This window comes from Oryzias latipes, chromosome 21 (assembly GCF_002234675.1).
Source record: "Oryzias latipes chromosome 21, ASM223467v1".
Classification (NCBI taxonomy): Eukaryota; Metazoa; Chordata; class Actinopteri; order Beloniformes; family Adrianichthyidae; genus Oryzias; species Oryzias latipes.
Window position 1 is genome coordinate 28,799,152 of NC_019879.2, and position 23,683 is coordinate 28,822,834.

A 23,683-nucleotide genomic window follows, 5' to 3' on the forward strand; every position below is an offset into this window, starting at 1 on the left:
ACAGTTTGAAAAGGGGAAAACGGCAATGGTCGCAAGCACCGGGCCTTTTATGAAACTGAAGTCGGCCAACTTTATAAAGAACTCAAAAGAGTCCTTTTTTTATTACTAATGAACTAAAACTGCGCTTTAATACTTCAAACCAAATGTTAAAAGAAATCATTTAAATTCCCTGTTCTCCTGCATTTCCCTGTTGGGACAAAGCTGCATGAGGAAGCTTTGACCAGAAGCAGGAAATAGAGTACAGAAGCCCTGAGCCGAACAAGCCGGGCTCACACAGCTGTGAGAGAATATCTCAAGTGTCCCCGTCTTACAGGACGCTGCACATTCACACACAAACGTTTGAAAACAAGGAAGCAGCTGGCCTTTCCTGCACTGGATTTCCCCTCAGAACCTCTGCTAAACACTGTTAAGTGCTCATGTGTGAATATTTTCACGCAAGCGTCCGCGCTCACATTCAAGAGGAGGCTCAGTTCAGAGTTCAGCCGCTTTCATAATAGCTGGGAGGGAACCTCGTTGAAGGTCCCCCCCCCCTCCAAAAAAAAGAAAACTGTAAATCAAACTTAAATCTGCTCTTTGTACACAAATCATTGACGCAGTGTGATGCAAAGCTCAGCTCAGAGGGTTTAAACTCCCTCTGTACTCACTCTGACGGTCCTGAAGTTGGCTGCGTCATCCACACCACTGACGGAGGCGGAGTCCAAGCACAGGTAATTGTACTTGCTGACGTCCCGGTCCAGTTTCAGCTTCTCTGTGAGACACAAACCACGCGGTGACCAATTTAACTGGTTTGCTTAGCAAACAAGCTCCACTCCTGCTCTATTGAATTACTATTCATAAAAAAAAACACATGCGCCCATCCTGCTTTAGAGACGCCGGAGCATGAAGACTAGACCCAACAAAAACCAGTCACCAAACCATTTCAGGAGCAAACAGGAACTTTTGTGGAAGCGCAAACTGCAAACTTCAAGGCAGAAAAATCTGTTCCTCCAGTGGCTGCATGTGTCAGGTTTCATTGGAGGCTGCATTAAGTAAAGCTCAGCACAACACCTTTGATGTGCCCCCCCCTCCACGAGGTCGATGACCATTTCATTGTCCGTCCGAGCTCAGGACATTAAACAATGCCTTCGGTCTGCAGAGCAGGTTTTATTGCCAGACTTTGTTCTCTGCCGCGTTTGCTGGGCAGGAAGATTGAGTCATTAATGCTTCAGCCATGTGTTCCTGCAGCTGCAGCTCCACTGGAGGACGACTTTACCCACAATTCTGTTGGACAACCACAGGCACAATGGTTCAACTCTTTCCCCACGGCTCAGGCGAAGCAGCAATCGAGAGTTCGGCTTCACCCAACGGAACTTTTAAATTTGATCCATTGTTGTAGCGATGAGACGAACCTGATTCAACCAGGAAGTGTTAAACAAGACGAGCATGGGGCGGTTCGGTTAAATTAATTCAATGTGCCTCCTTCACTTCGATCCATAATACCACATGGTTAAATCATCCAATAAGACGGCTTCTTTGATTCGTCTCTGCTACTTACTGAGTGTCTCGTCAGAAGCTCCCGACAAGAGCTGGTAAAAGACGTGGAAGTTCCTTTCTCCTCTGGGCTGTTTAACCACACGAGACTTCTCCAGCAGATCTGAAGAGGAGACAATCACACTAAAGTCTCAACGGGAAGAGTTTCTGCAGCTTTGACCCAAAACATTCAAAACGCACATGGTGCGTGGGTATGTAGAGCTCAAAGGGTTTCTCCTTTTAAAATGACGATGTTGGGAAATATCGGCCTTCAGGCCTGAATTTGATCCCTTTCCCATTTTCTTCTGACCTGAACCCATTTGTGTTCAGCTTTAAAGTCCCACTACAATCTTTTTATTTTTTTAGTGTTCCCAGTAGTTTTCTAATGATGATTATATGTTTTTTAGCCAGAATCTAAAAAACAGTCGTTTTCTAGGACATTAAAAATCTGCCTCCGAATTGTGTGCAGGACGGTTGTGGCGGAGTGATCCTTCCCTCACTGTCCATCATCCCTTCATTCCATCAGCCCCTCGCACCCCCAACCCAATATTAGTGCTGCAACAAAAACGGTAATCAATATCAGAGACATCCAGCCGTACAGTTTAGATCCAGCTTCCAGCTTAGACGAAGAAAAAGACCTACAAGAATCCATTTGTCTGCATCGGAATGGAGCGGAGCTTGTGGCTCGTCGTCGGATGTCCTACATCACGTCTACAAGCTTTTTCAAATGGCGTTTTTGCGTCTGCTCCTGATTTTATTATTTAAATTAAGAAATACTCAAAAATGCAATTGTAATCTTAATTTTCTTTATACATCAATATGAGACATAGTCCACAAGGAAATGTTAAAAACAAAAGGATAAAGAAGAAAAAGTAAAGAAGGCTGTAACTGTTTCTGATCAGATAGTGAATCACAGGAGTTTCAGGGTTTGGTTTTATGAAAAAACCAGAGTCTGGATCCACTAATTAATAAGAACATTCCTGAGTCAGGATGTCTTCTGGACTATGATGGTTGGATGCCATTTGGAACACTGCAAGTTTTACTTTCAACCCCCCCCCCCCAATTTACTTAAGATGAACAGATGCAAAATGCAGTTTTTCATTTTGCAGCCAACATTTATTTTATCGTTACTCACAGTTGCTGATGACTCCACCCAGAGGATCTCCCTTGAAATCAAACTCAATGTCCATGTACTTTCCCTGGAGAGTCAGAAAGCATCAGTTAGTGACATTTGTTTCCATCCATCCATCCATAGAACCTGCTGAATCCCTTTTGGGGTCACTGGGTTCTTGAAGCCAACTCGGTTGATGTTGGGTGAAAATGGCTCCTCCCTGAACAGGTAGCCAGCCTGAAGGTTTTTTTTTTTAAATCCCTAAAAACAGGCATGGATTGTGCATTTATAAATAAGCTGGGATTTCTGCACAAAGTTAAAAACGACTTTAGTTCTTTTTGCGAGAAAAATAAAAATTCCTGATCTTAAAAACGGCCTCGTGTCCAGCCGCAGTCGTCTTTAGAACCATGTTCGGGTTGAGCCCAGATCAACCGGGTTCTGGTGAGGATGCTGGAGGGTTCTGCACAGAGGCTGATCCCACGGAATACTAAACGTGGGAAGGGAAGTGAGCTTTTAATATACTTCCTATTGTAAACACCTGCATGTGTTTAGGCTCCAGATCAGGTCTGGAACCATCGATGTCAGCAGATCAAAAAAATAGAAGTTCAGAATCAAGTACTGGTAGAACTTTTAGGACAGAACGCTCATGTGCCGTGGGACCGGAGCAAACGAAAGCAGACTTTCTGCTGAATGAAGCGTTTTGTTTGCTGTAATTTGCTACTAAACAGCTCTTTGTGCTGGAAAAGTCGGCTTCATTTCATGCCATCATATTGGGAGTAAACTACAACAAGCTGGGAGTGCGGTGAATCCCTCTGGGACAAACAAAAAGGCAGAAGCAACCCCCCCTCATAACACCCCCGCCTGGAAATAACTCGTCTGGTTTCCTGTTTACATATACGGAAGAGGCGCTGAATCATCTTAAAGATGCCATTTCTGTGGCAAATATGAGCAGCAGAGTCAATCCACTTCCTATATTTTATTATTATTTTTTAAACTTTTGACACCTATTACCAAAACAAATTTAATACTTAAAAGAAAAGAAACTATACGTGCCAAATTTGACCCAAGAATATGTTGTTTATCAAAAGTCATTTATGCAGCAGAGGAGTTAGTGAAGAAGTGCCAGTCTGAGAACAGCACATTAAAAAAAAACAAAAAAAAAACAACCACATTTAATTACACAGAAGGTGGTGCAAGGACGCACAACAAAAAGGACAAATGCACAATAGAGAGCAGTTACCTGAAATACAGGTCTGTGCAAACGTCTACAAAGAAGCTCAAGAGGAGCCAAAGTCATTGTGAGGGTCAAACGTGTTTACAGCTGAAGAGCTCTGCTCTGACCAGCAGCTGTCATTTCTGAGCGCCACGCAAAGCTGCTGCCGAGCGTCTCCACATCACAGATCATTAAGAAAATAACAGCACTCGTGATGCATAGGAAGGTCAAGAACATGAGCAGAGCAGAATAAAAAGGATAAGATTATATTCAACAGAGTGGCTGAAAAGAAGCAGCAGCTTCAGATACTCACAAATCTTGAAGAGTTGTCGTTTCGTACAGTTTTGGCATTTCCAAAAGCTAAAAATAAAACAAAAACATGAAGAACATGTGAAGCAAAATGCGGCTATGAATCACTGTTTGAAGGTCAAACAACTGATAGCTTTTGAAATTTAAGACCAATCTTGAATCAGAAGAAAAACTTCATTGAAGTTTGGCAGGGCGTGCTTCTGCGCTCATTCCCTGATGCAGGGAGGATTTTCTTCTGATAAACGGAAGGAGGAACATTTTCCAAGGATAACTGGATTCATTCATGTTAAAAGTTCCACTCCAATCAACTTTTGATCTATTTTAGGAGCGTTCCCAGTGGTCTTTTAAATATGATTATCTCGGGTTTTTTAGCCAAAATGAAATCATAAAAAAATGTAAAAAGTCGTTTTCGAGGACAGTTTCTGCAGAGCAGCAGCCCCGCCCCCCTTTCCCTTCAGTTGTGGAATGTAGCAATAGGTTTGTGTCCTGCCTCGAGTTTGTTCTACGTCACAATATTTTTTTTTAATGCTTTTTTTCCCGTATGTTCCTGCTTTACGATTTGAATAAAGAAATAGCAGGAAACACAATTTTGAGCTCATTTTCTTCATATCTGTCCATCATGTGAAAAATGCCACAAGAACATGCTAAAAAAAGCATTTTCATCGCAGTGGGTCTTTATTCAAAATCATTCAAAAGCCTTAGAAGGAAGGATTCCCCAACTCAAGACTTTCCAAACATTTGTATGTTTGGAAGAGTCCTGAGCTGTGGAGTTATACAAGTCTTTTATTCTGAAACAGACTGATTCTTATCTGTTCCTCATCTCCAGTTCTCCTCTGGCATCATCAAGCCGATTTACTTAGCCAGATTTCTGCAGTTACAGGTCGAGCTAATGAAGTCTGGGTGTGGTTGGAGAACCTGAACTCAGCTTTGCAATCGATAAGAAAAGTCAATTATCTCCATTCCACCTTAAGTGGCCAATCAGATCCAAACCTTTTCACCTCAATCATTTCTTTTTTTAAGAAAACTGGATTTTGGTTCGGCCTATGTTCTCGTTGTGTCATATTTTTGCTGATTTGGATCATTAACACTTATCAGATTAATGAAGGACGAATAAGATGGAAAAGCACAAAGAGTTTTCTGAACTTTTAACCGGTCTAATAACTCGTGACATTGTGTTCCGCCACGGCCGGCTGTCAAAGGCATTTGCTCTGATGAAGCCATTTAATGGAGTGGATGAAAGCAAAAGGAAGAACTCAACCTCCATGTCGTCAAAGTGCTTCAAGATGTGACCCATCTCCCAAACAAACAACTCAAAACAATACTCTTCTGTAATCAGAACATTCCAGTTTTGGAACATGCGCAACCTTTTGTGACAAATATCACATTTAAGACATGACCAACGACAATCCTGCAGGTAAAGGAACCCGAGAACATTGAAATAAATCAAAAAGTGCTGCAGGTCGGCGCTGGGAACGGTTCCCCGTTTGCTGCTGGGGTAATTAGATGGGCAGGAGTTAAACTCTTGCAGATGTGCAGCTCAACCTTGGAGCTTCACCATGCATGAGCATTTCTTGTCCGCTGCCTGCAGTTAAAAAGGCAGCCAGGTCTGAGCGGCATAATCGTACGTATGTGCGTGTTGCACACAAGTATGGGTGTCCTGCAGAGCCAGTATTCAGGGGGGAAAAAAAAAATGTATTGCAATAACGGCTAATCTTACCTGACACCATTTTTCCATCACCAACTATTTTTCTGCAGACCTGTTAGCCCACTAACTCCCCAAGTGTGAACTCACCCTCCAGAACGGGGTTGGACTGCAGCAGCTGCTCCTTGACCTTGTTCACCTCCTGGCCCTTCCCACACACCGCCGCCACATATGACATCACCAGCTTGCTGGCCTCTGAAACGCAGACATGAAGTCAACGCCTTCACCAGCAGAGAGGAACAAATGCAAGACACCCACTCTGTGCAGCGGCAGTCCCCACAAAAAAAAACCCCATTACATCAGCCTCCCCTGATACCCATCAGGGCAAGGGAGGAGGCTCCGTCTGAGGCCCGGTTCAGACGATGAGAATATGATGAAATGCTGGCCAACGTCTCATTTTAAACCAGAAGAAAGCAAAAGGAGGTTGAGCTGGAAGGCGCGTGCAAACTAAAAAAAAAAAAAAAACGAAAGCTCACATCAGATCTGGCAATGCAGCAAAGTGAAAATTAAAGTTGCCCAGTTTAGAAAATGCCATCCCTCAATGGACGACTGCTGGCATCAGAATCACCTCACTGACCCAGAAATGATTAGAGGCAATGGCTTATCTGGGGACCAGGAAGCTCAGTTTAACCCCAATTTCTTAATCTCTGAGAATTTTAAAAAAAAACTGATCCCTGCAGACTATAAAAGGCATGTTTGTCTTCACAATAAGGCATCCAATTCACGTTGTTCCCCCTGATCCAGGACCGACTGCAGATGACCCACATCGATGCCGAATGTTTTACTGACCTTATTCCACCAAAAATCTCCAGGGTGAACAGCGATCTGAAAATGCAAATTTATCTCTCCGGTTTTAAACCAACAGCTGCCGTTTTGCATTACGGACACATCAAACTGGATTCGGTCATCTTCGGCCAATAATGTCTTCTCTTTGAAGCAGATGATCCTCCCCTTAAGTTACTTAAAAACTTATTTTTTTAAAACAGACGACCAATTAGGGATGTGTTACAGAGTAAAGTCTGCACAGAAGTCTGAGCTAGAGTCAAGGAGATGATAAAATAGGAGCAGGAACAAGCAGTCAAAGTATGAAAATATGTTTGCACAGTACAGGGAAATATGGCACGAGACCGTTACAGCCACATTCCTGTCCGTCACGCATTTTCAACTCAAAATAACAATTTCTGGGGGGCAGCATTGACTAAAGCAGGAAATGCCGTTTGAAGATGAGATACGTGAAGGTGCTCTAATGCCAGGCCAATATTTATGCAATTTTAAGGTGTCAGCCGTTGCCTTTTGGTGTTTAAACAAACAAAAAAAAGAAAGAAAAAATGTTTGCTGTGTTGTGATGAGTCTGCCCCCATGTTTCGTGTTAAAACATGGGGGTCAAAACGCAAAGACAAGGCTAAAAAGGTTCCCCTCTGGGAGATCTAAATCAGCAGCGCTGCTTTATTCTGCCCCCACCTCCGTCATCTTCAGGTTAGACTCGAAAGCAAAAAAGCTTATCATTCACACTACTGAAGACATTCTGCAAGACAATGAAAGACCGCCCCCTCCCCATGGAAACGTTTCTGCTCAAATCTGATTAGTCTCACTTTAAAAACAGCACAGACGCTGGTTTTAGCCTCTATTCGCACTTTAGAGAGGAAAGAAAAAAGAAAAGCCTGATGACTAACGAGGGGCCTGAGGCCGTCACTCGATCAGGTTTCAAGATAAACCCCCCCCCCCCCCCCTCCAAACCTCACCCGTTTTCCCAGCTCCACTCTCCCCCGTGATGAGGATGCACTGGTCCTTGTCCTGGTCCCGAAGAGAGCGATAGGCCTCATCTGCCAAAGCATAGCTGGAAGACAAAAGACAGTTTCCGTTGAAGTTTTTCGCCTCAATCGGGGGCCAGCAGACCCGTTTGACAGGGGCTGGATGGGGGGGGGGGGGGGGGGTGACGGGTAGCTCTTGACAGTGGGATCAGTCCAATGCTGCAGCTCTCCACAAGGCTCTCCCTAATCACAAGCACGATGCTTCACTGGAAAGATCCCCAAAGTCTAAAACCAGCCGGGTAGCTCCACATAAATAAATAAATGAAAATAAATTTATAAAAAGCACACTTTTGATCATTCTTTTTTTTATATAAGGGTTAGGGTTTAATGTTCAAATAAATAAGTCTAAATTGATATTTTTCTACATGATTTTCATTTGCAAAGTGCAAACATTTGTCCTCCCCCATCAGGTTTCAACAATAATTAAGCAGCAGTCTCCACAAAACCCGTAGAGGATCTGACAAAACCAAACAAAGCCCATTGTCAAACGTTCCTGTAATGCACTGGAAAAGTGGGACTCATTACGGTCGATTCACTCCCACTGAATGGCAGAACAATATTCAGTTGTTCTTCGGGCAGACGATCCCTTCTGAGGATCTGGAAGCAGGGTGTGGCGGGTGGGAGGGTCAAATCACAATGACATGGTCTACAAACTTCCAGTGGCACTGCAGGGATTTCAAGCGCGAGCGACGATTCTCACAGCCTCCAGGCGTAAAGATCTGCATCTTACTGTGTCATTTGGATTTTTTGAGAACTGATCATTAAAAATACAATTAAACTCTAGACAGACATAAAGGTCTCACTCTGATCATCTTTTGATGCACTTTTTAATTACAATTATGTAGTTTTTCACCTAAATAAAATAAAGAAAACTGCCATTTTCTAGGAAAGTTTCTGCAAAGCGGTTAGAAATTCACCTCTTAAGTTGTGGGCGAGACTGTTGGCACAGAGCAAGCCTGCCCCACTTCCCATCACCCATCTGTTTAGGCGCTCTACCGCTAGCTTACAGCCCCTCACAACCCCGACTCTAAATAAAACAGACGTAAATGGATCCATTGGTCTACAAGTGGGTGCATCAGAATGGAGCAGAGCAGCGACCTTTTTCTGCCTGTTCCTGATTCACAACCATTTAAATAAAGACATACTCAAATAGAATTTTGAGCTTAATTTTCTTTATCCATGTCCTCAATCAGAAAAATGTCACATGTTAACACAAAATAAAAATATACATTTTATTGGCGTGGGTCTACAAATGCTGTTCGTATATAAAACACAGAACAAAAGTTTTTTTTTGGTTTATCCATGTTTTTGAGAAGAGTCAACTAAACAGTTAATTATGGGCCAAAACCCCAGGAGGAAGAGATCCTGTGGTTTCTGATGCGTAACCACAATACTGATAACATTTTTAAAAAACTGTCGGTGAAGGTTCTCATTTATCTAGATGTTATCTTGAAGTAGAGTCATCTGGACGCAGAATCTTCTAGTGAGAGCAGAGTTAACATTTTTGTTCAAATATCTATAAACTGCAAAGAATAAATAATCAAAGGACAAAAATGATAAAGTCATTGTTTTCCTTCGTCCTTTTTCAAGGAGCGTCAAACTGGAGCCTTGAAGATCGGTCTATGGGTCAAAGGTGAGAAGCCAACGTTCTGCCGTTCATTCGCTTTGGAATAGTGGACTAATGCCAAAATTCTATCACAAACAGCAGTTGGACGCAGTAGGCGTCTTCATTTAGCATAAAACCGGTGACAGACGATGGCTGATGAAAACTGGTTTCAGCCCAATTAGCCGCACATTAGACAAAAACCTTTTCCTTAAAGACTGATGGCGCCCATCACTCCTGTGACTCATCAAGACAAATTTCTGCCGGTCTAAAACCAAAGCATCCGTCTGCGTCTTTTATCGTCAAGTCCAGACCAGTCTGCTACATTTCACATTGAGTGGAAGATAGCTTTAGGTAGTTTCAGAGGAATGCATCAAAACAGAGTGAATTGAGTCTTTCCTGCAGCACTCAAAGCCCAAAGGTCTGTAATACCATCAAACAAATAGTGCTCAGAATGAGAGTTGGAAGACCTTTTTTTATCTTTAGTTCTGGTGGAGATTTGTCTTTCACCATTGGAATAGAGGGATTTGAAAGCCGATGCCAAGTTTAAGTGCACCATTGGCTCCGACCCACGGATCCAGTTTTAGTTGTGTTCTTCAAAATAAGTCTGAGAGGAGCTTGCTTTACAGTGAAGTCCATTGATGGAAAAAAAAAATATATATATTCCACAAAATATAGTTTGTTGTGTTTAATGTGAAGAGTCCAAATTAAAGTACATACTCATCAATTGAAGCATTCTTCTGTTTTTTAAAGTACCCGTCTGTTACTAGGAAATCATGACTAAAGTGGACAGAGTAAGAACACTGTGCAGAAAGAGCTCAGACGGGAAGACTGAACTTTGGGTTCTGCACCAGAACCCATCCAGACGCCTTCAAAACATTCCAAGCTGAACTTTAGATAATCACCTAAATCCAAACATTTGATCTCAGACAAACTAAAAGACCTTCACTGTACTCATTTTCAATGGACCGATTTCCAGCTGTTAAATTCAAAGAATACAGATGCTGATGTCCTAAAGATGTCCAAGTATCTTAGATCTAATATGACTGGACTAACATAATAGCATCAATAGGTTCAATAAACTATTGTAGTTGAACCTCTGGAGTTATTAGTATTGGTAAACAAGCATAATCAACTCCCCAGCCCCTCTTGGACAGCAGAGCAGAGAAGCAGCAGGAGAACAGATGCTCCGTTTTCCTACCTCTTCCTGACAATATCCAAGCAATCCTCCAATTATCTCATCTGCACAGCAGCTCAACAGCGGTTTGGAGGGTGGAGTCACATGTTGGTCAGAGGCGCAACATAAGAACAGGAAGTCCTCATACCAAGAAGAATTTATGTATACCGGTAATAATATTACTTTTGACAATTTCAAGAGAAGGATGCTGAAAAATAGTTTGATTCTGAAACAGATTTTTTACACAAGCCAAACTTTTCCCTTTTAAAATATACAAAGTCATTTTGTCTTATCTTCTCATAAATAGTGACGGTAAGCGAATAGGAGCCCACAGGCCCCTCTGATGTGGCCGTCAGGGTGGGTGTGCGGGGGTTAGTCCGGGATAAGGCCATGGCCATAAGTACAACTTGGCCACCTGCCTTCACATCTGCCTGCTGGCTGTAATTTGGATGAGAGTGTGGCAGCAGAGCCACACTGGCATGAGGTACAGGAGTAGAAAATAGCACCGTCAGTTCTTCAACCTGCTGGGACACAGGACAGAAGGATTCGACCGCAGTTTGTGACCTAAAATCAGAAAAAGGGTGGAGTTGCTGAAAAGGCAGAGTCAGCAGTCTTTAGGGTTTTACTAGAGTTTTAGTGCCTGGGATGGATTTCAGGGTTGGTAATGAAGAGTCGATTTATTTAACCTCTTCATAATTATGATAATCAGAATTTATGGAATGGCAATGAAAGCCGAACATGTTCAATATGAACATTTGAGATTAGTCCTTGCATGCAAATGTGTGGAGCTTCAGCGCTTTTATCCTTTGATCTCAGCATGACCCGGTTCTCTCAGAACCCTCAGGAAGTCAGCCCGGCTTTGAAGCTGCCAGACAAGGAAGCCACTTTTCCCTGATTAGGTGGAAGGTGGGGTGACTGTGGCAAGACAGAGGGGCCACAACCTGTGCATCTTTGCTATGAACCAAAAGAAACCTGCGGGACACAGGCCGAGGATGCAACAAATAAGGAAAGAGAGCGTAATAACGTGTCTCGTCAAAGTGCAGGTAAAGCAAAGTGTATACCAACAACCGGTTAAATTAAAAGTTCAGAGTGGCCCTGCTTCCACACGTCTCTAATTAATTCAAAACACCACAGGCCGTCAGAGACTTCAGCTAAATCGCTCACCGATGCTCCTCTGTCCATACGTCAAACTTCGAGGGGGTCCAGAGCTTTAATTCACTTTCCTACACAGCAATTTAGTGTTCCACAGCGGGGGAAACCACCAGCCTGAGCTGTTCGTATGATCCTTAGAAAAGCAGGAAATTAGCATGCTGAGTGAGGCACCAAAACATCCGAGCACAACGACTACATGGCCTCTGGAAGCATGGCCATCCTGCGTTTGTTGCATGATATGCAAGCAGAACAGGAATCTCAGCAACACGTTACAGGGAAAAGTACATCTGTTCCCAGTCTAGATTTTATAAAATAATTACAGAGGTGAACAGTCTTTGGCTGGAGGACATTCAGGAAGAAAAAACCCAACAATTTTGTCAAGGACAATTACTCAACCACAGACAGGATGAAGGAAAATGAAGAGCAAGACATCTTTTTATAGCTTAGAAGCCAAAAGAAAGTTTGGTTTAATTTTAGACTTCATGTTTAGTGATAATTTTTCTGCTTCTTCTGGCTCTTCAAAGTGCAAATGCAGACATGGAACAGCAATGAAAAATAATTTTGACTTTTTTCCACAAAAGATAAAAACTAATCAGATCATCTAATCCAAGTAAGACGGACAACCGGAGGATTTCACGGTCGCCCATAGAGTTATTTATTGATCAGAAAGACCAAACACATTTCAGTAGATTTAGCTAAAAATAACTACCCTTTCTGCCCTTCACAGGAACACAAAGGCAGCACAGAAACCAGCCATCCAGCCCACTTTGAAACAAGATCAATTTGCTGGCCTTCAAAGTAGCCCAAGGGTGGCCATGTGAGCATCCAAGCCAACAGGCAGGGCGTGAGGGGGCGGGGGTGTCATTGGGTCCAGCCGTGGTGGGCAACACCAACTACGTTCATTAAGTAAAGGGACAACTTAAATCCCCATCAGAACATTGTGGCAAGTATATATACCCCTTTCATGGACAAACGCTACAACCTATCCAGTTCTTTCACCAAGTTTATGAAATGTGAACCAATTATAATTAGTAACGTTGCATGCAGGTCCCCAACTCCATGCAATAAAAAAAGTTTTGCCAGTAAAAATCGAGTCTTAACCCACAAAAATCTAGAAATTATTTTTATCCAAGAAAAAAAAAACTGAAATGACAAACCATTTTAAAGATATTCACTGTACTTATTTTTAATAGAGCAGCTCCTTGTTAGTGTGTTGACTCACGAATGGGAAGTAAAAGCAGTCAAGTAATAAGATCGGACAGCTCATGCTCATGCAACCAAGAGGGAGAAAGACAAAAACTTTCTGCAAAAAACTGACCAGGCAGAAGACTAATTCCATCAATTTGTCATTGTTGGCAAAGAAAACGTTTATTGTGGGGTTTATTGTGGAAAGAAATCGGGGGGGGGGGACGATTTCATTTGAAAACTTCAACTCAGATTCTTCTAGTTAATGCGGGGAACTAGACTCCCTCGCAGTCTGATACAATTTACAAATTGATCAATTTGGATCTCTTTATTGGTTCCTGGTAAAAATTTTCTTCTATTGGAAATCAAACACAAGCTAATCATAACTGCCGTGGATGCCTGAATTCTTAGTTTTTCCAACCCCAACATGTCTCCACCAAATAAAACATTAAAAACAAGGAAGGAAAACGGCACCCTGACGACGACACCCTGGTTAACCCAAAATGACTCAAACTGCTTTCAGAGAGTGAATTACATACCGACTGTGATTAAATGTCTTTTAGCCAAAACAAATTATATAAAAAGCCTGATCAGTGCAATGATTTTTATTTTTAACGCGTCTATTTTGAATAACTTCCTGTTTTATTTAAATGCATCTTTAGTGCGATGGGGTTTCCAGATCCTTTTTGCACAATTAAGTCAAACATTTTGAAAAGCTGATCCCATTCAAAAAAATATCCTTCTGACTTTTTGGGTTTTAAGCAGGAGGTGTCAGAAAAGTTACCACAGGGATAGCTGGCTTGTGGCGGCCAAGCGTTCAAAGCGACGTCGCTTTTTGATCCTTCGATGTCGGCTCTTCCTATCATTGTGAAGCAGAATTCACCAAGCGTTGGATTGTTCACCCACTAATAGGGAACGTGAGCTGGGTTTAGACCGTCGTGAGACGGGTTAGTTTCTTAAGAAATAAATAAAAGGACATCATTATAAAATCGAAAGGCTGCGCACAGATCAGCTTTTCCGGTCCCTTCCACATTTATGTTGGGTCCAACATGCATGTTATGTAAACATATAAAACCTGTGTTTTTTTATTGCTCTGAGCAAACCGCCGCTTTACAACAGCGTTTTGACAGTAAAACAAACAAAAATCATAAACCTGTGCTTGCAGGAGTAATAAATGATAAGATGTATAATGTTTAATCAGTGTTGTGTTGAAGCCATTGGCAGGTACACCTTTTATCTAGGAATATATTTGTGGATTTCATAACTTCTGTTAAACATTTCCAGTTTCAGGCTCTAAAAGCCAACAGAGTTCAACGAAAAGGAAACTTTCTGAAAAGATCTCAAATGAATAAATATAGACCAGCAAGATTAAGTGCTGATGCTTTCCCTGTTTTATTTGTAGGAAGTGGTTTCAAATATTTCCCCCTTCGCAGACTAAAAAGTAAAATCATAATATGCAACTTTTAAGAAAACCATCTAATACATTGGACGGAAAGAAAAATTTATTCTAAAGCCATCTAAACTAGACTGGGTATGAACCCTTATTTTTTATTGTTAGAGTAATTAAAAACAATTAAAAGTAGCAGAAAGATTCTTCAGCCAAATAAAGTAAATACATGAGGCAAAAAACATTTGGTCAAAATTAATTATAAATGTATACAAATGTTGCTTAACATGCATGAACTCCATATAATCATTTTCTAAAGCAGATAAGTGCGTTTCCAAGCAACCCTTCCAGTTTCAGAGCAGATATCACATAAACCTGGTGATATGCCTATTCTTTTCTTTCTAAAAAGGAAAGCCTCAATGCACAAAATCCTCTTTATGATGAAGTGCCATGCTGGCCAGCAGAATGCATTTGTATGTTATTGTTGGGTTTGTCAGGTGACTCAAAGGAGAGCACAGTTCTCCATCTTTCAGCAAAGTAATCATTTCACCCACAACACTGAATCAGCCCACCTGAGCCAAGAGGTCTTTATAACGAGGGCCCACTTACATCTACCTACACAGAGGTTCTGTGCAACACCCACACAAGGTACACGTGGCACCAGCTTGATGCCAAACACTCCAAATCCACATGTTTATGCTGCAGATAAAACCTGTCCCAAAGGAGCGCCTGCATTCTCTTATGGGTCGCTTTTAAAAAAAGCAACACTTTGGTTTGATACGAAAAGAATCTGCCGTGTCACCAGCACAAAAATATTTATCCACCTTCTTTTTTCACCTGAGAGTTATTCTTAAATGTGCTGGAAAAGTAAACAGAGTTATGATGCACTGTTGCAATGACTCCAAAGTCCACCTTTCCTGTAGATAAAGCACCAAGATCACGGTCGATCTGTGATTACAAAGCAGTCTAAAACCAACCGGGGGGAGAGTTTTTGTGCAGCTTCCTCTTTGGAGAGTTTGTTTTTAACTGGACCATTTCATGCATGTGGACATTTAAAAAATATTTAAAAAAAAGAAAAAAAGCCATTTTCTTAGCTGTACAGCAAGCCCAGAGTCACATCAGAACTGGGGGGAAAACAGAAAGTTTGTTTTGTCTGTGAAGGCAGGGAGGCAGCCCTTAGGACAATAAACTTTAAGAGTTGATGATCATTGGAAACCAAAGTAAGAGAATTCTGTGGACCAGCTTTGGTGAAAACCTGGCAGCTTTTAGCAAACATGCCCCAAAAAGATCCTATGAAGGCATGGTAGGGGACGAGTCATGGTTTGGGTTCATTTCTGCAGATACATGGCTTGACTATCTTGCAGAAGTCCAGTGATGCGTGACCCCTTCTTCACCTACTCTGGGTTAAATAAAGACCAAGTGTTTGACAGCTACAGTCCAGTCAAATCCGGCACCAGTTCCAGGTCTAAAAATCCCAGCAGAGGAGCAGACTATTGACAGAGCGACCTAATGCTCGACTGGCAAGCGTCCAGAGCATTTCGTTTACCCTCAACATGTGACCTCTGACTGAGGATGTAGACGAGGTCATGGGCTTCATCCTGTAAACTGCAGCAACAGCACCCATTGATTCCATTCAATCAGGGGGCCGCATTCCCTGATGCGCTGCCATCATGCTGCCTCAATCGTGACGGGGCAAAATAAACACATGAATAAAAGCACTTTAACTACGAAACGACAGGACAGTTAGCAACGTCTATCCGTTAGCAACGTCTATCCACAGAGAGTGTGGAGGGTGAGGGCAGTGGCGGTTTTTGATATGGGCGATATGGGCGGTCGCCCAGGGCGGCACTTCATAGGGGGCGGCATTTGCCGTGCCCGATGCGTAATGTGGTACACACTATATTCAAAGAGGTAGCTTAAAGCTTTTAAGTTGAAATTGCTTCAGTAGCCGACACTTAATGCTTTTATTTTGAAACATCAGACTCTTAATAATGTCTTCCTCCTATTTCCTCTTCACACTCATGGTGCAAAAAAAAAAAAAAAAAAAAAGAATAATTCAGAGTGAAACAACGTAAAACAGGCACATGAAAAGGATTTAGGCAGAAAAAACATCCGTGCTCAACCCAATTTCGACAAAAGCAGGCAATGGGGGTTATTTCCCACAATTCTTTGCCCAGACACAGCAGACCCGATGCGCACGTGACCACCGCCCTCTGCTGCAAGACGCTTGCGGCCACACCTCTTTGCGGTAGTCTTTGGAACATTAGTAAAAAAACTCGAGAGGGGGGTGCAATTCTCCGGTGGCTGGGTGAATCACACTAACAGGGGATTGGGAGTCTTTTTCTATCTGACAATCAACTCTGAGCCGCAGCTGCACCTCCCGTCATAGAGACGGAGCCGCGTGTGTGAGAGGGAAGGGGAAGGGGAAGGGGGGGGGGGGGGGATGAGCGCAGACCATTCTTTTAGAATTGAGTTTTTTTGGAGGATTTCTACTGTTGGTGTTGCACAAATTTAGGGAAATGCCAAATATTTTTGGAGTAATCCCACTGATGAGTTCTAAGATTTAGTCTTTAATGTTTTATAAGACCTAAACATATTAATCACAATAAGTTTTATTTTTTAGATCTAATCCCTCTGATATGTTTCACAAAGACACACACAGGACGTCACACATTAAGAAATTATTGCTAAAAATGAAGCAGGAGTCCAGCTCTAAAAAAAATGCTCTAAAGAATGATGAAAGAGCAAAAAAAATGGAATTATTTGATATGTAATTTCTTATTAATATTATAATATTTCCAGGCTTTCTTTGTTTTTTGTCCTGCAGCATGTTCATATTTGTATAATTTTGACAGAATATATTTCTCTGGAGAGCAAAATATTACAAGTTATTTAAGGTTTAACTTGAGTTATACTGGATTAATGTTCCTGTTTTTATTCATATTTATGTTCAAAAAGTTCAGTTTAAAAGGTTTAAAAGTTTAGCTTTAGTGTGTTCAGTTAATGTTTATCTTCTTCGGCCCAAAACCTTAAGCGTGTTTTTAACTTAGGCCCCTGTGTGACTGAGTTTGACCCCCCCTGTAATATGAGTCTAGAAAATTCGTGCATTTTTTGAGTAAAATGGCTAAATAGAAGATAGGGAACACAACAGGATGTTGTCAAATTTTGTATGTGTGCGGGGGGGGGGGGGGGGGGGGGGGGCGCTGGTGGGGTTACTCGCCCAGGGAGTAAGTTAGTGTAGAACCGCCACTGGGTGAGGGGGATGTTCTCTAGAGGAAAATGATGTTGAGTTTTTTCCACCCACAGGCCATCTGTCCAGCGCATGTGGACAGCAGCTGGAGGCCTCCATATACATTTTGCACAGGGGCTCTGTGCTCCATTAGCCACCGCTCTAACAGCACAGTATTGAGTGCCGAGAGCCCTGGGGGTCTTAAAAGCTCATTATATTCAGGGTAAACGTCTTCCAGCCCTACCCTGGAGACACCAGGTTAGTTGACTGTCCGCACACAGCTGTGTCTGGCGTGGGTGGTGTGAAACGCACAAAAAAAAAAAAAAACCCAAACAAAACCCTGATCAGCTCAGGTCTACTGTGCTGGCGTGTTCAGAAAAGGGGAAGATGCATCCCAGTTCAGTCTAGAAAGGCTTCATGAACAGTTCCACAGACAGGCCAGGAGAGGGAATTTGTGGATTTCTAGAGATGGCTGAGGATAGAAACTCTAATTTAACATTTCGGCAGGTCATTGGAGTTTTTGTATGCTGTAAAACCTTTGTAGACATTTTTCCTTGTGTCGTTATAGCAAGGAGCAAAAATGCTCCAAACAAACCCAACTTCCAAGCAACCTTTTAGTCATATGGAATGATTTGATTTAAGACCATAAACCTTAAACTTTGAGTCTTTTGACCTTAAACATTTGGGAATGGTGAGTTGTCTTATTTTCAACAAAGACACCTCAGTCAAGGAAACTGGAATTCATTTTGGATTCATAAAAAAATTTGAATGTTTTTACCAACAGTAGGACAGAAGTTTAACAGTAATAATAGCGTGTAATATGGTCTAGAAATAAGGACGGTTGAATTGTTGCAGTGCTTAAACTAGGACATACTTGGGGAAAGGAGGGGGGGGGGGGGGTTGGGCTTGTAAACATATTTATTTGAAATAACTTTTTATAGAGTCACACATGCTAAGTTTTAGTAGCCTCTACTTGTTTTTTTTTTTTTTTTAAATCATTCAAATTTATTATGTTAATTCCTCACAAAAGCAACCCCAAAGCGGTATTTTGATCCAGTCACAGATCTCAGAGTATTCCTCTAAAATCCCCCTCTCCAAGTACCAGCCCCTCCCATTCCACAATAATGAGCGAGTTCTCACGTTGTGATGTCAAAGTGGGGAACTGCTTTACTAGTAAACTCTTGATGGTTGAAGAAAAGCAGGATAAATGCCCTTTAAGACAATATTTCCAATTACCAGAGCGATATTTTTTAATTTAAATGTTTATAGTTAATTACAAGGTTTATTTTGTCTTAAGAGTAGGAAATCACTTAAATTAAATCAATACATTTCATCTGTAGATTTTTTGTCCACTCTAAGGGAAAAACCATCTATTCTCTAGTTTAACTTGTTTTGGGCAGAACATTTTTTTCCAATGAAACAAAACTTTAGAAATCTTCTGAAGAAGCTCCTTTCTCTCTCTCAGGCTCGTACCAATATCACCAGCATCCATCTTTAAAGGATTCAGAGTTTGCAAAGTTTCTTAAACACCTAAATTATCCATGTGAGGCGGCTGAACGAGCAGAAAAAGTTCTTATTAAATGGCAAAGTAGAAATAAATGGAACTAAAAACAGTAAAATCTTGGTATGAAAGTAGGGAGATCAAAATATTTGCCAAATGAATGCTGTAAGATTTTCAAACATACATCCAGCATTCAATTAAGGGTTCAAACTACACAAAACCTAAAATGAAATTCCCAGATACAGGCTTTCAACCATCTGCTGATCAGCTCTTCTAACTGATCAATACTGCACAATACTGCATTCTACTTTGGCGGATCTGCAATTCAAGTTCAATAGCTTTAATTAGAATGCATCTTAACAGACAATTAGCCCACTAACCACTTCAAATTCCTATTTCTGTGCGTGGAAGGATTTTGACGATACGTGACGTCATGAAAGCATCCTCCGTCTTCTGCACCATCAGTCTGCAGGTGCAGAACTCCCATTTATCCAAAAAGTCCTGAACCAGATAAAAACACTAAAGTCCAACGTTTTATTTTCAAACTGTGTTTGGTTGTGAACCAAGAGGCATTAGTCTGGTCTCCCTGTCCGACTTGGGCCTGTTAGGACCTGTCAATGCTGTTTAGCCATGTAGCTTCACTCACTTTCAAACTGACATGCATTTCTACAGGCGTTTGGTTTTTGAAAAGCTCCAAACTTTCAATATGAAGCAGCTGAAAGAGCAGAGTCTAGGATCGTCCTCTGTCAAGTTAGGAAAGTTGAGTGGATTAGTCACCCTCATCCAGGAAGCTGGACAAACAGTTTAAAGCTGTCAGAGGATTTGAGTTTTATTGCCCAAGCCCTCGTTGGTGCTTAAAGAGCCATAATTCCAGAGAAACGCCTTACTGGTGACTCCTCGTCAAATGAGGCGCTCACTCACCTTCAGGCTGAGTCATCCGGCTGAACCCAGACTGGCCCGACGTGAAATTTCAACAACAGAAAGTGTGATTGCCTCCAGCAGGCTTTACGTGAATCTGAATGAGGACATTTTAGGGGGAGAAAAAAAGAAAACAGCATCTCTTTTTTTTTTTTTTTTTTTTTATCTCAGGCGGCATCTCAACATTCATGGGCTAACAGGTTTGTGCTGGTGACAGCTTACAGATTTCTTAGAGATAACTGAAGGACAGAAGACCTCCACTCAGGAAACCTATTGACAGTTTTCCTGCTCCGCAGCAGCCAGCAGAATCCTGCTCAAAGGTGGACCAATGGCAACAAAGGTGAGGCCAGTTCTCAAAAGCCTCAATTTTAAAACCAGGATCAGCTTCTGAACTAATCTGAAGAGCCAACATGTGATGAACGAGATATGTGAAGTTTTTTATTTTTTTATAGAAAAACACTAAATGCTCCACTTTGAACCGAATCCAGTCAAATTCTACTGAAAACGTATCAATAGAATTTAAAAAGACCCAATTTGAGCAAAAAAAAAATTGATCTTTTTTAATTAATTGTCTTTGTGTTCTTGTATCGTTTGTCTGATGACGTATAGCAATAGGAGAAAATTAAGCTTTAATCAAAAGACCACTGGGAACATTTTTAAAACGGCTCAAAAGATGATCGGAGTGGGACTTTAAATAACATTGAAGAAGCTGCCTTAAACTGGTGCTAATCTGAACCTTTTTGCAGCAAACACGCCAGCATTTCTCTGAATTCACCACTGACCTCATCTGAGAACTGGAGTGAGTGAGTGAGTGAGTGAGTGAGTGAGTGAGTGAGTGAGTGAGTGAGTGTGTCGTCACCCCTAGAAAACACCTCACTCCTGGCTCTAATGAAATTAAGTCAATTCAGTTGCCTTTTTTTATTTTTTTAATACTGACACCGCCATGTTGGAACCAGTAATCGTTAGTAAGCAGGGATTTGTCCAAGTTGGTCTGATTCAACGTTTCTATGGCAACCACAATTACCAAACAGGAGTGAACTTCTTGGACGGCCACACCCCTATCTTGAAAGCGGGCTTGTCAACAGTTTGAACGTTCAATGTGGAGGCCACATACTTTTGAAGCATCCGATTAGTCCGTTTGTAACTTTTATAACTTGCATTACAGAAAATTCATCATTCATTCATCATTAAACCAGTTTTTGTCCCTTTCGGGGGCACAGGGCTGCCGGAGCCCATCCAGGCCACTCGTTAGCAAAGGCGGGGGACACCCTGCAGGACCCCTAAAAAAGAAGTTTGTGCGCAGACTTCCTTACAAAAAACTTCAGCTTCATCATCTGGACAAAAACAAGCGGTAAGAGGAGAACTTTCTCTCTGAACTGAAGCTTTATTTAACGCATCATGATGATCAGCATAGATACAAGTTTCCTTTGCCGCTGCAGTCGAGGTCAGCTCAGCCAGGTAGGCGGCACCACGTGACAAAAAGTCCGCTTTTTGCGAAAAAAAGCAATCCAAACTGGAAAACTGACAAGAATAAAGTACTAAAAATGATTTATTTTGTAAGTGACCATGGTATAAGCAGGTTAATGGCCTTCGAAGTGCGCATCAACAGAATTAATGCCCTTCAGGGAAGCAAAAGTGCATCAATTTCTGATCATGCCAACGTCGGCCATTAACCCTTACATAGAAGTCTGTGGGATTTTGGTTTCTTGGTCCTCAAACAGTCAACGGAATTTACCCGTCACCCCCCTTCAAGAATGAACCGACCTATACTGGACTCCAGCGGTTATTTTTACACACGTCTACACTTGAACAATCTGAGGCCTAATTTAAAATAAACAAAAAACAAAAACTCAACTACACTAAAATTATTCTAATGCAAATCTGTTGACTAAAAGCAGCACATAGCCGTCTCCCAGCAAGCAGCTACAAAAACCAAACGTTATTCAACTCTGCACAGTCTTGCTTTTGAACGACGGCTTTCATCAACTACAAACCAAAACCACATTCAGCACGTTTTCTGAACATCAAGCACCTGACCTGAGGCTAAAGCGGTGGGGCATTCCCACCTGGGGGGGGCTGGCTACTGTCTGGAATGTCGTCCCTCCTTTGAATGATTGACACTGCTGAGAGAAAGCCACAAACTCCTCCCACATCAGGTTTGAAACAGTGCTTTTGCATTTAAGTTGGAGTTTTGTTCGGTGAAAATGCACCAAAAAACAAAAAAAAAAACTCAGACTGTGGCAGACTGTACCACAGAAAAGATACAAATCAAGCAGCTTGGTTTCGTCTGCAGGGACAGGAATAATTCGCTCTTCCTGTGTGCGTCTCTGAGGGCTTTGCTGCAGCCCCCAGCCACAGCAGGCTAATTGATGAGTGCTGGTCTTTGTTTGGTCTTGGCAGGCTGAGCGGTGCACAGTTGGTGTTGGCAGTGCACAGATGGCCCCCCGCTGCACCGAGTGACCAGCAAACGCACCTCCGTCATTCTGGCACAGAGGCTTTAATCCTTTTAGGTTCAATCACATTTAAAATGATGGAAAGACACTTTGTGGATCAGGGTTCATCCTAAAATTCACCTGAACCAACAGCAGAAGAATGGGGGGGGCTGGACTCACATGTGGGGGCTGAGTTCGTAGAAGTTCCTGTTGCGATACTCCTCCACTTTTTCTGGCGTGTAGATGGGCAGGGACCTGTAGGGGTTCATGGAGATCACCACGCTGCCGATGTACGTCTGCAAGGAGGAACAAAGTTTTCAACAAAGCATTTACTCAGCTCTGCACCAATGACAGGAGCTCCTCAACACCTTTCAGTCAGTCCATCAGGACACTGACAGGTACAGAGCCATTTTCTTTTAACCCCCTGGATGCCTATTGATGCAAATATACATCAAACTAATTCAGATCCTGAATTTTCTTAATTTTGCATCTTTTGGACGGCAAAAGTGTGATATTTATTTTCATAGCCGTAAATAAATTCAGGCATCAAGGGGTTAATACTGTTGAGGCATGCGACATCTAGAATGGGTATCTGAAGGCACACACGCGGTTCTAAGCTTATGTGCAGTTACTGTAGATGCCGGGGGCAAAAAGGACAACTTAAATCACAAATATAACCAAACATTGCCAATTCAAAAAGAGGGAAACTGAAGGTAATTTCCTCTTAAATTTATACACTAATAGGGCGTTTTGATTTTTGATCTTATCAAAGGGTCGTGGGGCTCTAACCCTGGTTTTCCAAGGGCCAGTCCTGCACGCAGCCAACCGAGGCGTCCATCCGGGTTTAGAAACAAAACAAAACAATAAATCTTAAATTTAGAAAGCAATCTCAATTTACAGACAGGTTTTTGGATGTTCTGTAAAAATTCACTGTAGTAATAATAATTTTTCCAGTGGCATGTTTTCCCTTTGAGCATCATGTCTAAATGTTATTTTGACTAGAAAATTCAGGCAAATCAAAGATTTTACAGAATTTGGTGGTCATGTTACTGCAGATGGTCTGTCTCATCAGAAGTGAACAGGTTTCCTGGTCTGACAGTTCCCCAAAATGATAAAAATGAAGATAGAAGTCCCTAAAATACAGAGAAAACATAAAGTGGACAAAATATTATTCGTTTTGACATTTTTACATAACAGGCACATTTATGTAAGAAAAAAAAACTTGTTATATTAACCTGAAGGTGTGAATCTAACCATCATCATCCTCCTCCTCCTCCTACACCACAGAAGCACTCAGACATCACCGTCAAGCATCACCCCCCCCCCATGGTAATGGCTGTTGCATAAGCTGCTCTCAAATGAGTGGAGCACGGCCTTCGCTATGACAACACCTCCACCTCCCACGCCACAGTGGGGGCACAGTACAGCCTGGAGCGGGGAGGAT

At 42.0% G+C, this 23,683-nt stretch overlaps 1 protein-coding gene across 9 annotated transcripts in view; it reads right to left on the reverse strand.

Moving 5' to 3' along the window:
- Positions 1-23,683, reverse strand: part of myo1b (myosin IB) — a 48,914-nt gene that overhangs the window by 16,781 nt on the left and 8,450 nt on the right. For all 9 annotated transcript variants that reach the window (XM_023950925.1, XM_023950922.1, XM_023950923.1 and 6 more), the window contains exons 3-9: positions 22,420-22,535; positions 7,587-7,681; positions 5,935-6,039; positions 4,147-4,193; positions 2,645-2,708; positions 1,535-1,633; positions 645-748 (exon numbers count right to left, since the gene is read on the reverse strand). In XM_023950925.1, the coding sequence (XP_023806693.1) occupies positions 645-748; positions 1,535-1,633; positions 2,645-2,708; positions 4,147-4,193; positions 5,935-6,039; positions 7,587-7,681; positions 22,420-22,535 (630 nt within the window). The remainder of the gene's footprint in view (positions 1-644; positions 749-1,534; positions 1,634-2,644; positions 2,709-4,146; positions 4,194-5,934; positions 6,040-7,586; positions 7,682-22,419; positions 22,536-23,683) is intronic.